This window comes from Ranitomeya imitator, chromosome 9 (genome assembly GCF_032444005.1).
Source record: "Ranitomeya imitator isolate aRanImi1 chromosome 9, aRanImi1.pri, whole genome shotgun sequence".
NCBI lineage: Eukaryota > Metazoa > Chordata > Amphibia > Anura > Dendrobatidae > Ranitomeya > Ranitomeya imitator.
The window spans coordinates 34,202,593-34,220,272 of record NC_091290.1 but is presented as its reverse complement, the minus strand read 5'-3'; the positions used below and the strand labels follow the sequence as shown (position 1 = coordinate 34,220,272).

General features: G+C 45.3%; 1 protein-coding gene across 1 annotated transcript; it reads left to right on the top strand.

Annotated features, from left to right (window-relative positions):
• Positions 1–9,000: 9,000 nt before the first annotated feature.
• LOC138648579 (cystatin-11-like) lies at positions 9,001–15,547 on the top strand. Its single transcript, XM_069738368.1, has 3 exons — positions 9,001–9,282; positions 14,760–14,867; positions 15,280–15,547. Exons 1-3 carry the CDS (start codon positions 9,052–9,054, stop codon positions 15,361–15,363), a joined length of 423 nt encoding a protein of 140 aa, XP_069594469.1. The 5' UTR covers positions 9,001–9,051; the 3' UTR covers positions 15,364–15,547.
• The last annotated feature ends 2,133 nt before the right edge of the window (positions 15,548–17,680 follow it).

Genomic DNA, 17,680 nt, shown 5'->3' with positions numbered 1-17,680 from the left:
ATTTTGAAGACTTTTTTTATTCGCCCTGACAGCTGGATATCGGCTTCTGGGCCAACTCCTGACTGATGACCGCCTGATTCTTGTCTAATCAGCGCTTGGAGTTTATCACAATTTCTGTGTCCTTTGTTTGTCCATACGGTTGTTGAAGATCGACCGCAGGTTCTCAATGGGAATGAGGAGAGTTTCCAGGACATGGACCCAAAATGTCAATGTTTTTTTCACCGAGCCACTTCGTTATCACTTTTGCCTTGTGACTAGAGATGAGTGAATATGTTAGAAAAATGATCGCCAAACATAAATTTGGCACAAATATGGCAGATTCGGATTCGTGATAGGAAACTCCTGAAAATTTTTGTAAAATCGGAAAAGTGGGTAGAACTCAGAGGAGCGGCGTGCTTGTAAAAAAAAATGTTTTCTAACTTTATGTGTACACATTGCGACTTGGCAATCAGGGCACAGGAAACATCCACAATGTCCTGACGCAATGGCTTGTGTTATTGGCTGCTGAAATCACATGTCCCTCTCCATATGAAGAGCGGACATCTTCTTTTAGCACCATTTTGTCACTAGCACAGTGCAGAGAGGCTGATCCTGACGCTGGGCCTGGGTACTGATAGATTTTAGCTAGTTATCTAGGCGGTTGTTTCTAAGTCAGATAGTTTAGATAGCGTCCTGTGTGGCTGTGAAATCGACCTTCAAGCAGATTTTTTTTGTGCCGTTAGTGAGATCCACAGACAAAGACAGCAGGGCACACAGGGCCGCCATCAGGGCATTACTACTTTTACTGCTGTAAGGGGCCTGGTGAGCAGAAGCAAAGGAGGAGGGGCCCGGACTGCCGCCGTATCTGTGCATCATGAATTGCGGTATGTGTTAAAAGGGCCCACTGAGACGCTTTCAAGCACGGGGCCCAAGAAAACCTGGAGCCGGCTCTGCCTTTACCCATGCTTATATGCATGATTGGACACGTTGCTACTTGGCTGATATTGCAGGGATGACTTTAATGCTCATGTGCTGTGTCTTTGTTACACATACTACATATATTCCACCTATCATACTCTCCTTTTAGGTATGTTATAATTCATTGCCTTGTGTGTCCATGCATGTTTGATTTTTTTTTTTTGCTTTATTTTGAATGGGGCGAAAGGGGGGTGATTTGAACTTTTACATTTTTTTATATTTTTAATAACTTTTTCTTTCACTTTCGGCATGCTTCAATAGTTTCCATGGGAGACTAGAAGCTGCCATAACACAATCGGCTCTGCTACATACAGGCGATGATCAGATCGCCTGCATGTAGCAGAATTGCTGACTTGCTATGAGCGCCAACCACCGGGTGGCGCTCATAGTAATCCGGCACTGACAACCATACAGGTCTGCTGAAGACCCTCTGGTTGTCATGCCAATCTATCGGTGACCTGCTATCACGTGACTGGGGTCACCGATGGGCGGATTTCTGGCCCAATGGCCGGAAGGGAGCGTTAAATGCCACTGCCAGAGTGCTCTGCTTTCACTTTACGGCCGGCAGTCAGTCAGTGCGGGAAGCAGACGGCAAGGGACCTGACGGACACCGGAATGTAAGTATGTAGTGTTTTTTTTTTTTTACATTTACGATGGTAACCAGGATAAACATCGGGTTACTAAGCGCGGCCCTGTGCTTAGTAACCCGATGTTTACCCTGGTTACAAGCGAACGCATCGCTGGATCGGTGTCACACACACCGATCCAGCGATGACAGCGGGAGATCCAGCGACGAAAGAATGTTCCAAACGATCTGCTACGACGTACGATTCTCAGCAGGATCCCTGATCGCTGCTGCGTGTCAGACACAGCGATATCGTATAGATATCGCTGGAACGTCACGAATCGTACCGTCGTAGCGATCAAAATGGCACTGTGTGACGGTACCCTTAGCAGCAAGATTTTAGCTAGTTAGCTAGGTGGTTGTATATCAGTGAGATAGTGTAGCTAGATAGTGTCCGTTGTGGCTGTTCAATTTACCTTCCACAATTTTTTTAGGCAATTATTGAGGTCCACAGACAAAGCCAGCAGGGCACATGTCATACAAGTGTGTTGTGCACACTTCTATTGTGCTCCATGCACGAGTATAGCGTACTAAATATTTTTTTCACTAGCTAAATGTGACACAGCCTGCTGTATCTCACCTTGTCATTTAGTGCTGTGGTGATATGAAACGGTCTGCAGAACTTACGCATATTAAAAAAAAATCTAATTTTTCAACTGCAAAATGTTATACAGCCCGCCATATCACACTTTGTAATTTTGTTGGGTTGGAATTAAGCTGTCTGCAGATCTCACACACATAACCAAAACATTGTTTCTGATGCTAAACATCATAATGTAGGGGACCTAACTTTAAAATAGTTTGCAGCATCTAGTGTGTTATAGAGGCCTGATCCAGAGGCCACAAAAACATTCTTCTGTTCCTAGTGTCACACAGTAGGGGACCTGACTTTAACCCCTTTCTGCCAGCTGACGGAATAGTACGTCAGCTGGCAGATCCCCTGCTTTGAGGTGGGCTCCGGCGGTGAGCCCACCTCAAAGCCGCGACATGTCAGCTGTTTTGTACAGCTGACATGTGCGCGCAATGAGCGCGAGCGGAATCGCGATCCGCCCGCGCTCATTAACTAGTTAAATGCCGCCGTCAAGCGCTGACAGCGGCATTTAACTAGCGCTCCCGGCCGCGCGGCCGGAGGTCCTCGCACTGCTGACCCCCGTCACATGATCGGGGGTCAGCAGTGCATCGCCATAACAACCAGAGGTCTCCTTGAGACCTCTATGGTTGTTGATGGCCGATTGCTTTGAGCGCCACCCTGTGGTCGGCGTTCAAAGCAACCCTGCATTTCTGCTACATAGAGGTGATCTGTGCTTCACCTGTATGTAGCAGAGCCGATCGAGTTATGCGTGCTTCTAGCCTCCCATGGAGGCTATTGAAGCATGCTAAAATTAAAAAAAAAAGTGATTAAAAATATAAAAAAAATAAAAAATATATAAAAGTTCAAATCACCCCCCTTTCGCCCCAATCAAAATAAAACAAAAAAAAATCAAACATACACATATTTGGTATCGCCGCGTTCGGAATCGCCCGATCTATCAATAAAAACAAAGGATTAACCTGACCGCTAAATGACGTAGCGAGAAAAAAAATCAAAACGCCAAAATTGCGTTTTTTTGGTCGCCGCGACATTGCATTAAAATGCAATAACGGGCGATCAAAAGAACGTATCTACACCAAAATGGTATCATTAAAAACGCCAGCTCGGCACGCAAAAAATAAGCCCTCACCTGACCCCAGATCACGAAAATTGGAGACGCTACGGGTATCGGAAAATCGCGCAATTTTTTTTTTTTTTTTTTTTTTTAGCAAAATTTGGAAAATTTTTTCACCACTTAGATAAAAAATAACCTAGATATGTTTGGTGTCTATGAACTCGTAATGACCTGGAGAATCATAATGGCAGGTTAGTTTTAGCATTTAGTGAACCTAGCAAAAAAGCCAAACAAAAAACAAGTGTGAGATTGCACTTTTTTTGCAATTTCATCACACTTGGAATTTTTTTCCCGTTTTCTGTTACATGGCATGGTAAAATCAATGGTATCGTTCAAAAGTACATCTCGTCCCGCAAAAAATAAGCCGTCACATGGCCATATTCACGGAAAAATAAAAAAGTTATGGCTCTGGGAAGGAGGGGAGCAAAAAACGAAAATGAAAAAGCGGAAAAAGCTCCGGGGGTGAAGGGGTTAAAATAGTTTGCAGCATCTAGTGTGTTATAGAGGCCTGATCCAGAGGCCACCAAAAAATTCTTCTGTTCCTAGTGTCATACCGAGGCAAGCTTACACACGTGCCTTGCATGGCTCATGTCCTCAACCTGGTGGTATAGCGATTTCTCTGCCACTATCCTGGCCTGGGTGAGCTGCTTCAGAAAGCACGGAAGCTGTGTTTTCACTTCTGCCTTTCACACCACTTAGGTCATTGACTTGCATCGTTACAGAGGTCTTTGTCCCTTCCAGTTAACAGGTTGATATGCGGTGTGCCGACACGGTGGAATTCCATTCTATAAATTTTGCAGCGACTTTGGAAGCAACAACGAGCCCTGATGCAGTATGTCATGTTGTAGCCTTGGCCAAAGCAGTATGAATGTGGCGCATATCACTTTTACGCAGTGGGCACAGATTTAGGACCTCTGCACCCTTCTGCAAAGTTTCGAAATGGCTGCTAAGATGGTTAGCAGTGACGATGCCATCATCAGCATCACTATTCCAGTTATCTATATGCCCGAGCAGACTTTGAATAGCCTGCAGGAGGAGGTGGTGGCCCAAACGGAAAGGGAGAAAGCAGAGGAGGATGCGGAAGGGATAACATTGTCTCAAAGCTCCAGACTGTCGTCACACAGGTGGATGCCAAGGGAAGGTGGATAACTGAGCTCGATGGGGGCTGATGATACCAGGCAAACTGTTAGTGAAGGTGCAAGACCCAAGGAACAAATAGAGAAGGAAGAGGTGATGGGTGAGCAACTGTCAGGAGATGAAGAGGATAATCATCCGCCCTCTGTTATTTGTAGTTGGCGGTAGGGGGCAGAGGAAACAAGCATCAGTGTTACCCAGCCACCAACACAGCATGGGCTTGGACCTCAAGGAAGAGCCTGACATGTGTGCCTTCTTGCTGCACTATCTGCAACATGATCCCTGTATAGCTATGATTTGAAATAGTGCTGACTACTGGGTTGCCACTCTGTTAGATCCATGTTCTCTGCCTCTTGCCTTTTTAAGCAGCCTCAGCTGTTCAATCATTGCTTCTGAATCATGTCTGCAGTCAGCCTGTGACCTGCTCCTGGAAGTCTTGGACTTAAGGTACCGTCACACTAAGCGACGCTGCAGCGATACCGACAACGATCCGGATCGCTGCAGCGTCGCTGTTTGGTCGCTGGAAAGCTGTCACACAGACAGCTCTCCAGCGACCAACGATGCCGGTAACCAGGGTAAACATCGGGTTACTAAGCGCAGGGCCGCGCTTAGTAACCTGATGTTTACCCTGGTTACCATCCTAAAAGTAAAAAAAAACAAACACTACATACTTACCTACCGCTGTCTGTCCCCCGCTGTGCTTCTCTGTACTGGCTGTGAGCACAGCGGCCGGAAAGCAGAGCGGTGACGTCACCGCTTTGCTTTCCGGCCACTGTGCTCACAGTGAGTGCAGGAAAGCACAGCGCCGGAGGACAGACAGCGGAAGGTAAGTATAAAGTGTTTTTTTTTTTACTTTTACGCTGGTAACCAGGGTAAACATCAGGTTACTAAGCGCGGCCCTGCACTTAGTAACCCGATGTTTACCCTGGTTACCAGCGAAGACACCGCTGAATCGGAGTCACACACGCCGATTTAGCGATGTCTGCAGGGAGTCCAGCGACGAAATAAAGTTCTGGACTTTCTGCAGCGACCAACGATGTCACAGCAGGATCCTGATCGCTGCTGCCTGTCACACTGGACGATATCGCTAGCCAGGACGCTGCAACGTCACAGATCGCTAGTGATATCGTTTAGTGTGACGGTACCTTTAGTAATCCAGCCATCTCCTACTGTGGATCTCTGGGACACTTGTGGACACTGGAACTCTGCTGCATGCTAAACAACATTTACCAGGGAAGTAACAGAGAGACTCTGAACCTGCTTTGTGCCTAATGCTGAACTAAGGCTACGTTCACATTGGCGTTCCGCCAATGTGCGTCGCTGTTGCGCCGGCGACGCAGCGGCGACGCAGCGGCGACGCGCCCCTATGTTTAACATAGGGGACGCGTGCGTTGTTTTGGTGGCGTTTTTGCCACGTGCGTCGTTTCCGACGCTAGCGTCGGACGCAAGAAAACGCTACATTGTAGCATTTTCTGTGCGTCCGATTTTCGTCAAAAACGACGCACGCGTCGCAAAACGCGCGCGTTTTTGCGCGCGTTTGCGCGCGTTTTTACGTGCGTCGCGCGTTGCGTCGCCGACGCAGGGCGGCGCAACGCTAGTGTGAACCTAGCCTTAAGGTTTACTCTGGTCTGCTGTGTCCACCATCGTGTCTCCTGCCTCTGTACCTGCAATTGTGCAAAACCTGTTTCTCTGTGGCATACTTGTATGAAGTAATACAGGTCCTTCTCAAAAAATTAGCATATAGTGTTAAATTTCATTATTTACCATAATGTAATGATTACAATTAAACTTTCATATATTACTAGATGGCAGCCCGATTCTAAAGAATCGGGAGTCTAGAATCCATATATACTTTATTTATTCAAATGTAAAAATAATACAATTAATAAATAATAGTAAGAAAGAACAAAAAATGGCTGCACTCACCAGCTCTTGACAATTCTTGTTATTTAAGGTACAGTTACACAGGATCCATGAACATGCTTATGAGGGGAGGGATGAAAGACATCAGACGACAACTTTGCGTGTTGTGGCAAATGCCACAACAACGGTTCTTTGCTTAAGAACAATGTCAGGTAGTAGGAAAATAGCCAGTTAATAATAGGCAATAGTTCTTTGCAGGAATGCAGATATTAATAAATAGGCAGTTTATATTGCAGAGAAATTGCTGGGCAATAATGGACAATGTCCTTATGTGGCAAATAATAGAGCAATATACCCAATGTGGCAAAGAAGAGGTTAATAAACGGCAGTCTCTCAGTATAACAGTCAGTGAATAATAGGCAGTATATGGAGAAAACACCAAACAAAAGTTCAAAATTGGTGTGAAAATGTCACTGAACCACTTCACAACTAAATATATATAGTTTTGGTAAATGGTATTATCATTTTTTTCACGAAATTCGGCAGGAGCTTGAAGAGCAACGTCACTGGGCCCGCCTCCACGCAGTAGAAACTTGCTGTGAGGTAAAAATTCAAAAATCACACCAAAATGGCGGACGGAGTGTGTCACAGTACGGCACGTTTCTGATTGGTCGCTCGCAGCAGGCGGCAACCAATCAGACACTGGACACTGTTGACGTCACTTATCTCTGGACATTAGCTCCGGACAGGAAGTTGGCACAAATTGCAGGAAGTAGTATTCTAGGCAATTATATATTAGATAGATTCATTATCCGCCAACTGAAATTTGTCAGGTCTTTTATTGTTTTAATACTGATGATTTTGGCATACAACTCCTGATAACCCAAAAAACCTGTCTCAATAAATTAGCATATCAAGAAAAGGTTCTCTAAACGACCTATTACCCTAATCTTCTGAATCAACTAATTAACTCTAAACACATGCAAAAGATACCTGAGGCTTTTATAAACTCCCTGCCTGGTTCATTACTCAAAACCCCCATCATGGGTAAGACTAGCGACCTGACAGATGTCAAGAAGGCCATCATTGACACCCTCAAGCAAGAGGGTAAGACCCAGAAAGAAATTTCTCAACAAATAGGCTGTTCCCAGAGTGCTGTATCAAGGCACCTCAATGGTAAGTCTGTTGGAAGGAAACAATGTGGCAGAAAACGCTGTACAACGAGAAGAGGAGACCGGACCCTGAGGAAGATTGTGGAGAAGGACCGATTCCAGACCTTGGGGAACCTGAGGAAGCAGTGGACTGAGTCTGGTGTGGAAACATCCAGAGCCACCGTGCACAGGCGTGTGCAGGAAATGGGCTACAGGTGCCGCATTCCCCAGGTAAAGCCACTTTTGAACCATAAACAGCGGCAGAGGCGCCTGACCTGGGCTACAGAGAAGCAGCACTGGACTGTTGCTAAGTGGTCCCAAGTACTTTTTTCTGATGAAAGCAAATTTTGCATGTCATTCGGAAATCAAGGTGCCAGAGTCTGGAGGAAGACTGGGGAGAAGGAAATGCCAAAATGCCTGAAGTCCAGTGTCAAGTACCCACAGTCAGTGATGGTGTGGGGTGCCATGTCAGCTGCTGGTGTTGGTCCACTGTGTTTCATCAAGGGCAGGGTCAATGCAGCTAGCTATCAGGAGATTTTGGAGCACTTCATGCTTCCATCGGCTGAAATGCTTTATGGAGATGAAGATTTCATTTTTCAGCACGACCTGGCACCTGCTCACAGTGCCAAAACCACTGGTAAATGGTTTACTGACCATGGTATTACTGTGCTCAATTGGCCTGCCAACTCTCCTGACCTGAACCCCATAGAGAATCTGTGGGATATTGTGAAGAGAAAGTTGAGAGACGCAAGACCCAACACTCTGGATGAGCTTAAGGCCGCTATTGAAGCATCCTGGGCCTCCATAACATCTCAGCAGTGTCACAGGCTGATTGCCTCCATGCCACGCCGCATTGAAGCAGTCATTTCTGCCAAAGGATTCCCGACCAAGTATTGAGTGCATAACTGAACATTATTATTTGTTGGTTTTTTTGTTTGTTATTAAAAAACACTTTTATTTGATTGGATGGGTGAAATATGCTAATTTATTGAGACAGGTGCTCTGGACTGTGGATGCTGAAGCCTTCAGTAAAAAGGTAAAGAGACTGCAACCTTGTGTCCTCGTTCTTCACCGCGCCTCACACCATCCACCATCTACACTCTGGGAAGCCCTGGGGATACACTTCACCTGTGGGAAGGTATACCATCTAGCTGCCATAACATCACCCCAGCGGACCCCTTAGCAGCGTTGGTCACCCTAACCGAATACCACAGGTGGCGTCACAAACATATCCTTTTAAAGACCTTTCCCTTTAACACGGACGTCCCAAGGGCCACGGACCGGGTCAGTCACCGTGACATCCCCCCTGCGAACCGAAGGACCCGGTACGCGTACCCCGCTGCCCTTGGGGGCGCTCCATGTGCACCCAAACAACAAACTTGAGATACCCATTTAAGAAGGGTCTTTACAAGACCTACTGTACATCTGTAAACTAACCACACAATCCTTTGCTGACAGGTCCTAATATTTGCTGTTAGTAAAGTTACAGGACTTGGCTCCTCACACATGTACTTAGAGGGATAGGCTGGATCCCATTTGCATATATATTAGGTGTCACCATCTTAGCATTGCAGGAAATCTTGTGCCGTATTTCTTGGATGTATCAGACTGAAATATGAATTCTATCATACTCCTCCTCATCTGTTTCGTCTCTTTTGGCTATTGCGCCCCTGTGGAGGAATTGATTAAAGCAGAGGTTGCTCCTGTTCTCGGAGGATGGAACACTTTGCCCCTGGACTCTAAAAAAGTAATGCACATGGCAAAGCTTCTCCAGAACTCGTACAATAAGAAAAATTTCAGTCTGTACTGGAGCAAGATCACTGCCGTGGAGGAGGCATTGATGCAGGTAAAGAAATGACTTCTTACAGTGATTGCTTTTTCACTTTTCGTAGTTTTTAGCTTAAATTGTAATAATTACTAAACTGAAAAAATAAAACCCAATGTTCTGTAAAAGCATAGAAGAATCGATAATGGGGAATATGTCGGATGAGAACTGATGTAACATTGATCATGGCTGGAGAGAAAAAAATTCTCTTTTTTTCCCTCTCTTCTGAAATCACCATTTGAGCACCAAGTGCTTCTGCTCACGGTTGTTCTCTATAATTACATCTGAGGACATGAGGTAGATGGCAATCACCTCACATTTGAAGTCAGTTTGAGGGGTCTATATGGCCGAAAATACCCCAAAGTGTCACCATTCTAAAGTCTGCACCCCTCAAGGTGCTCAAAACCACATTCAAGAAGTTTATTAACCCTTCAGGTGTTTCACAGCAGTAGAAGCAACATGGAAGGAAAAAATGAATATTTAACTTTTTAGTCACAAAAATGATCTTTTAGCAACAATTTTTTTTTATTTTCCAAAGGGTAAAAGGAGAATGTGCACCCCAAAAGTTGTTGTCCAATTTGTCCTGAGTACGATGAAACCCCACATGTGGGGGTAAACCACTGTTTGGGCGCACGGCAGGGCTCGGAAGGGAAGGAGCGCCATTTGACTTTTTGAATGAAAAATTAGCTCCAATCGTTAGCGGACACCATGTCGCGTGTGACCCCATTTTGGAAACTAGACCCCCCAAGGAGCTTATCTAGATGCATAGTGAGCACTTTGAATCCCCAGGTGCTTCACAAATTGATCCGTAAAAATGAAAAAGTACTTTTTTTTTCACAAAAATTTTCTTTTAGCCTCAATTTTTTCATTTTCACATGGGCAACATCTAGATGATACCCCATATGTGGGGGGAACCACTGTTTGGGCACATGTCGGGGCTCGGAAGGGAAGTAGTGACATTTTGAAATGCAGACTTTGATGGAATGGTGTGCGGGTATCATGTTACATTTGCAGAGCCCCTGGTGTGCCTAAACATTAGAAACCCCCCACAAGTGACCCCATTTTGGAAACTAGACCCCCCAAGGAACTTATCTAGATGTCTGGTGAGCACTTTGAACCCCCAAGTGCTTCACTGAAGTTTATAACGCAGAGCCGTGAAAATAAAAAAAAATGTCCTCAAAAAATGATTTTTTTTAGCCAGCGATGTTTTGTTTCTCACAAAGGTAACAGGAGAAATTGGACGCCAAAAGTTGTTGTCCAGTTTGTCCTGAGTACGCCGATACCCCATATGTGGGGGGAACCACTGTTTGGGCACACGTTTGGGCTCGGAAGGGAAGTAGTGACGTTTTGAAATGCAGACTTTGATGGAATGGTCTGCAGGCGTCACGTTGCGTTTGCAGAGACCCTGATGTGCCTAACTAGTAGAAACCCCCCACAAGTGACCCCATTTTGGAAACTAGACCCCCAAGGAACTTATCTAGATGTGTTGTGAGCACTTTAAACCCCAAGTACTTCACAGAATTTTATAACGCAGAGCCTTGAAAATAAAAAAAATCATTTTTTTCCATAAAAATAATTTTTAGCCCCCAATTTTTTATTTTCTCAACAGTAACAGGAGAAATTAGACCCCCAAAGTTGTTGTGCAATTTTTCCTGAGTACGCTGATGCCCCATATGTTTGGGTAAACCACTGTTTAGGCGCACATCGGGGCTTGGAAGGGAGGGAGCACCATTTGACTTTTTGAACACAAGATTGGCTGGAATCAGTGGTGGCGCCATGTTGCGTTTGGAGAGCCCCTGATGTGCCTTAACAGTGCAAACCCCCCCCCAATTCTAACTCCAACACTAACCCCACCACACCCCTAACCCTAATCCCAACACACCCCTAACCCTAATCCCAACCCTAACTTTAATTCCAACCCTAACCCTAATTCTAACCCTAATTCTAACCCTAGTGGAAAAATAAATATATTTTCTTTATTTCATTATTTTCCCTACCTATGGGGGTGATAAAGGGGGGGGGGTATTTATTTTTTTTATTTTGATCACTGTGATAGGGTCTATCACAGTGATCAAAATGTACCTGTAATTAATTAATGAATCTGCCGACCGGCATTTTGGAAGATGGCGGTGCCCACGGGGGAAGACGGATGGACACCGGGACTCAGGAGGTGCATGGGGGTGGGATCAGACCGCGGGGGAGCAGAGGACAGGACAGAGGAGAGAGGAGGGGAGCGGTGGACAGGACAGAGGGGAGTTGGAGGTGGGGAGATCATGGTCTCCAGCCATGGCCAATGATATTGCAGCATCGGCCATGGCTGGATTGTAATATTTCACCAAGTTTCATTGATGAAATATTACAATTGCTCTGTTTCACTTTCAACAGCCAATCAGAGCGATCGTAGCCACAGAGGGGGGCAAAGCCACCCCCTGTTGTCAAGTAAAGGCCCCCTTGTACCTGCGGGTCAGGTGACCATTCATTGACCCTGGTCACCTGACCATTCTGTGACACAGCATATGCGTCACAGGTCAGATTGGCACCGACTTTCATGACGCATACGATGAGTCACAGGTCGGGAAGGGGTTAACAATGGATAGGCGTCTTATTGCCGCCTCTCCATTATTAACCGGGCTTAATGTCACCTTACAACACAAAGGTGACATTAACCCCTTATTACCCCATATCCCACTGCTAAATGGAAGTGGGAAGAGAGGGGCTAAGTGCCAGAATAGGCGCATCTTACAGATGCCCCATTTCTGGGGGCGTCTGGTATTTGTAGCCGGGGCTATGAATATCAGCCCGCAGCCGTCTGCGTAGCCTTTCTGGCTATAAAATATAGAGGAACCCCATGTCATTTTATTGGGGGGTCCCCCTATTTTAATAGTCAGAAAAGACTACGTACGCAGACAGCTGCGGGCTGATATTCATAGCCTGGGAAGGGGCCATGGGTTTTACCCCCTTCCCAGGCTACAAATATATGGCCCCTGGCCGTTGGCTTTCCCCCTCTGTTGCAGAAAAATGTGCGGGAGCCCACGCCATTTTTTTTTTTCAGTTTGTTTTTTTTTTAAATTAAACATGTTCATTAATAAAAATCGGCCTTGCTATTATATATCTATGGATAGATGTAGACAGATATATGGATAGTTAGATATATAGAGAGATCTATAGATAGATAATATCTATCTATGTATAGATCTATCTATATATAGATCTATCCATCTCATTCTATCTATCTATCTATCTATCTATTTGTCTGTCTGTCTGTCTATCTGTCTATCTATCTGTAATGGAGTGTGGGTTGGACAAATGTTAAAGAGGAGGTTGGACTATAAATGACATCACAAATCTTTTTTTTTTTGTTCAATAATAGATCTTTATTTAGCTTTCAAAAATGCATACAAATCCGCATCAAAACGAAGCAAAAAACGCACCTGCGTTTTCTGCCAAGAGATGCGGATTCAGTGTGGAAAAATCCGCAGGCAATTCTGCAACGTGTGCACATAGCCTTATGTGGAAGATGTTCCTATAATTATGCACCTATATATTACATATACTGTATAATGTGATGTTTTAAAAAGCTTGTTCTATGTTTTTCTTGGTTAAGCATTAGAGAACACCTGTGAGGGTCTGTGCACACGGTGCGGATTCGCAGCAGTTTTCCATCCAGGTTTACAGTAGCATGTAAACCTATGGAAAACAAAATCCGCTGTGCACATGCTGCAGAAAATACCGCACGGAAACGCTGCGTTGTATTTTCCACATCATGTCAATTCTTTGTGCGGATTCCGCCGCGTTTTACACCTGTTCCATAATAGGAATCCACAGGTGTGAAAACGCAGGTGAAATCCGCACAAAAAAACCTGGAAATCCGCGGTAAATCCGCAGGTAGAACGCAATGCGTTTTACCTGCGTATTTTTCAAAAACGGTGCGGAAAAATCAGCACGTGAATCCGCAACGTGTGCACATACCCTGAAGGAGTCCTTTTAAAATCTAGTTCTGCTTACAGACTGAGAGCTTGACAAACTGGGTAATTATGCCCAATCTAAGCACCTTCAGATTTAAAGCAGACCTGTCACCAGGTCAAAAATTGCCTGTTGGGCTCTTATTTTTTCCCACTGTTCCCCTGAGTTGCTTTTTTTATCCGTCATGCGGTTACAGAGATATGGTACTATATGTGCTCACAAGATCCTCTGGGGCGTGTCTTTAGGTCGTTCTGCATAATTACCATGTCAGCCACGCCCCCTTAGTAAGAATTCTTAAAATTAGCACAAAATAAAAAGCTCCATATCTCTGCAACCGTATGGTGGGTTCCAAAAATACAAAAAAATGTATTACTCAGGGAAGTAGAAGGAATAAACTAAGAGCCCAAACAGGATACTCTTGACCTAGTGACCGGTCCTCTTTAATGAATTCGGAGCGTCTTATTCCAGGCCACCCTATATCAGGACTGTAGAGCAAACCGCCAGTTTTGATGGATCTAGACCTAAGTGCCTCTTACAGTCAGTGCGAGACCCAGAGGTTGGACCATGACATCAAAGGCCATAAAATTATTAAAAATACTTTTAATGCAAAGTAAACATCTGGAAATGTCTGGCGCGCCCATCGTGTGACGAGACGATGTGCCGTAGAGCGGGGCTTCGCACATTACACCAATCGCATTTGCTAATCCTACGTCAGAGACAATTCCACTCTTGAATTTCATTCCAAACATTTACACAATTCCAATTTCTAATGCTTCGGTTAAACTTCTCAGCTTGTATGTTTACCCTCTTAATACCTCGAAAAACCTCTCCCTGGTGGATCATTATTAAACAGCCGAAACATTTACCAAGGGCAAGACATCGATAAAATGGCAGGGGTGTAACTAAGAAGCCCAGGGCCCCATAGCAAACTTTAGAACTTACCTCCCAAAATGAAGCATCTTACATTTCCAGCAAAGTGGATGGGATTAATATAACTCTCGCGTCCCCAGTGTTTTTTTTTGGAGGGGGGTCTGGCGTCGAGGTACGCTTTACAGTCTCCGGCCCCATAGTGATTGCTGACTCTGTTGAGCAAAAAGTGGACGTTCTTCTTCTGAGACCCGAGGTCGATAGCGAATCGGAGTCATCAGCGGAGCTTTTTTTAATACAAGTATATTAGTAAAGTAAGCACATACATATTTATAGAACAAATACATCTAGGAATATGTTGAACAGGCTCAACCTATTTAATGTGAATCGGTCGCCAGATCTCACCAAGATTGCATACATTAGTAAATAGATCTCGTTGACCTGATGAGCCGAGTGTACTTATTTTGAAAAATCTGTAACAAAATCTGGCGTCAACATTTGTTACATTTTAATATGAGACGGGGGAAGCATTATACAGAGATCGAAACAGGGATTTTCAAAAGTAACTACACCGGCCTCATCAAGTCTAAGAGAACGTGTATGTTATGTACAGTAGAATCTAAAATTTTTACCATCTAATGTTTCTTCTTATGTTTTCCTCATTTAAGGTCACCGATGGGATAAATTACCAATTTACAGTCATTATAGAGCCAACAGGGTGCCTGAAAAAAGAAAATTTAGAGACCTGCGAGACCCCCGGATTTGAATACATGACGGTACTACTAGTCTAATCTCAGTATACTTTGTTACCTATAGCCGTCTATGCCAAAAAGTCTGGGAGACCCCTGGAAAAAGAAGAGAATAGCCTACAATTCGGGGAGGTCTCCTCATAATTTGGGGTCTCCTTCGCCTTTGCTACATATCTCTCCCTGCCTGGTGTAAAGCACCAGAACCTGGGAGGTTGTGCCATTACTTGGCATTGAGTGGCCGGAGGTTATCGATGGGGTCTCCGCGCTCGGGACTTCTATTCTGCGTCACGTGTTATTACATTATCGTGCCTGGAGCCATCTCTTTTGTAAAGGTTGTAGGGGGCTTTGTGGTGGCGCGACCCAGAATTGGGCAAATGTGGTTATTTATAATATGTACATGTAACAGTATTCTAGATTCTTTGTCTTTTATGCTCCACAGGTGGAAAAGTGTCATTATTTTATAAGGCAAAATCCTCCGAAATTCAAATTAACAATTATCGGCAAAACATGTGAAGAAATGTGATCGGCCATCAACAGTCATGTAGCGGTCACCCAGCCTGACTCCTCAGCAAGAAGATCCTGCCGGCCAGAAAAATGTAGTAAAACTGCTAAAAATGCAAAAATCACAGAAATATCTTAGATTATGCCTTCATAGTTTTTGGTTTGTTCCATTGTGCAGATTTTCTCGCTAATAAAATCACCATTGATTTTCTGATTCTTTAATTAAAGGGAAAAAAAAGTGGTTTATTGAAAATTTGCGAGTTAGAAAAAGTACAATTTCCCTCCTCCTCAAAACCTTCATGGGGAAAATAGATTAATTTTTGTGCACTATTGTGTCAAATATATATCATGTATTATGTTATGTCTGACCTGGGGAGGTAAGTCGTTCAAGCCCCGAGTCTGGAAGAGCAGTCTAGGTGCAACATGGAGAGGAGGCGCTGGGGCAACAGGACAAGGGACAGGGCTGTGGAAGAGATACCATGTCAATGGAGGTGGATCGACAGTGACTGGTGTAGATAAGCTTGGAATACGGCGGTGACTGGTGAAGCAGCGCTGGATCGGCAGTGACTGGCGAAGCAACGCTGGATCGGAGGTGACTGGCGAAGCAGCGCTGGATCGGAGGTGACTGGCGAAGCAGCGCTGGATCGGAGGTGACTGGCGAAGCAGCGCTGGATCGGCAGTGACTGGCGAAGCAACGCTGGATCGGAGGTGACTGGCGAAGCAGCGCTGGATCGGAGGTGACTGGCGAAGCAGCGCTGGATCGGAGGTGACTGGCGAAGCAGCGCTGGATCGGCTGTGACTGGCGAAGCAGCGCTGGATCGGAGGTGACTGGCGAAGCAGCGCTGGATCGGAGGTGACTGGCGAAGCAGCGCTGGATCGGAGGTGACTGGCGAAGCAGCGCTGGATCGGAGGTGACTGGCGAAGCAGCGCTGGATCGGAGGTGACTGGCGAAGCAGCGCTGGATCGGAGGTGACTGGCGAAGCAGCGCTGGATCGGAGGTGACTGGCGAAGCAGCGCTGCATCGGAGGTGACTGGCGAAGCAGCGCTGGATCGGAGGTGACTGGCGAAGCAGCGCTGGATCGGAGGTGACTGGCGAAGCAGCGCTGGATCGGAGGTGACTGGCGAAGCAGCGCTAGATCGGAGGTGACTGGCGAAGCAGCGCTGGATCGGCGGTGACTGGCGAAGCAGCGCTGGGTCGGCGGTGACTGGCGAAGCAGCGCTGGGTCGGCGGTGACTGATGTAGATGAGCTTGGAATACAGATGTCTGGAGTAGTAGGAGTGTTTGCAGTGGTGGCTGAGGTAGCAGTGCTGAAACACTGATGACCAAAATAGCAATGTCGCATTAAACAGTTTTCACGTGTCAGAATGCCAACTACTTGAATACTCAGGCAGTGTCCTGCCACCTGATCTGGGTTATTTAATTCGGTAAGACGTTGTCCTAGGTTGTTAGACCCCAATTCTTCAACATCAACCTATATCTATACAAGTGGCAAATGGGTGACATTATCTGAATACACAACACACGTTTTGCACGACTATGTGAAATAAGATTAGCAAAATTCATTGGCCAATATTTCTGCTCCAGTGCAACAAAGGTACTATAATCAGTGACTGGAGGACATTTCTGTAGTAATTTAGCCTAAATTGCATTTGTTGGCCACACTTGCTCTTTGCCAAGAAGCTCTGCCCACCTTTCAAAAAGCTGCCAGCATTGGCCATTACTGGTGTAAAAACCACTAAAGGTTACACCATTTTATGTGCAAACATTTTGCATAATTTTATAACAGTCTTCCGCCAGAATCCTGACAAAATTGATGAATCGGTTCCCGAGATTTATAATATTCGTCACACTTCTCCAAAGACGTTCCAATTTAGAACAGGCCCAGAATGTGGATGAAATCCGCTGACTGCATTTTGCATCTGGGACACAATGGGTCGTCCCTTGAGCTTCCATTAAAGTGAAATCATAGCATCTTATAACCATGATATATTAAAGGGGCGGTCAGCACAGAATGACGGTTTAAACCAAGTACAGGCGCTCAGTGCACCCATGGTGTGGCCAAACATTTAAGTTAACTTTCCCACCGGTTTAATGTTTTTAATTTACCCCCACCCCCTCTTCTTTGAGTGACAGCTCTGGCTTCATAGACGCAGAGATAGAAGGAAAACAAGTAGGTGTTTGGCCACATCAAGGGTGCACCGAGCGCCTGTGCTTGGTTTGAAGTTATACTGAGATAGCAACGACCCTTTAAATGTGATGATCAATGCTCTTCACCAAGCAATAACTATGGGACCCTCTCCAGAATTTTCACCCAGTGACCTACAATAGGTTCAGGTTT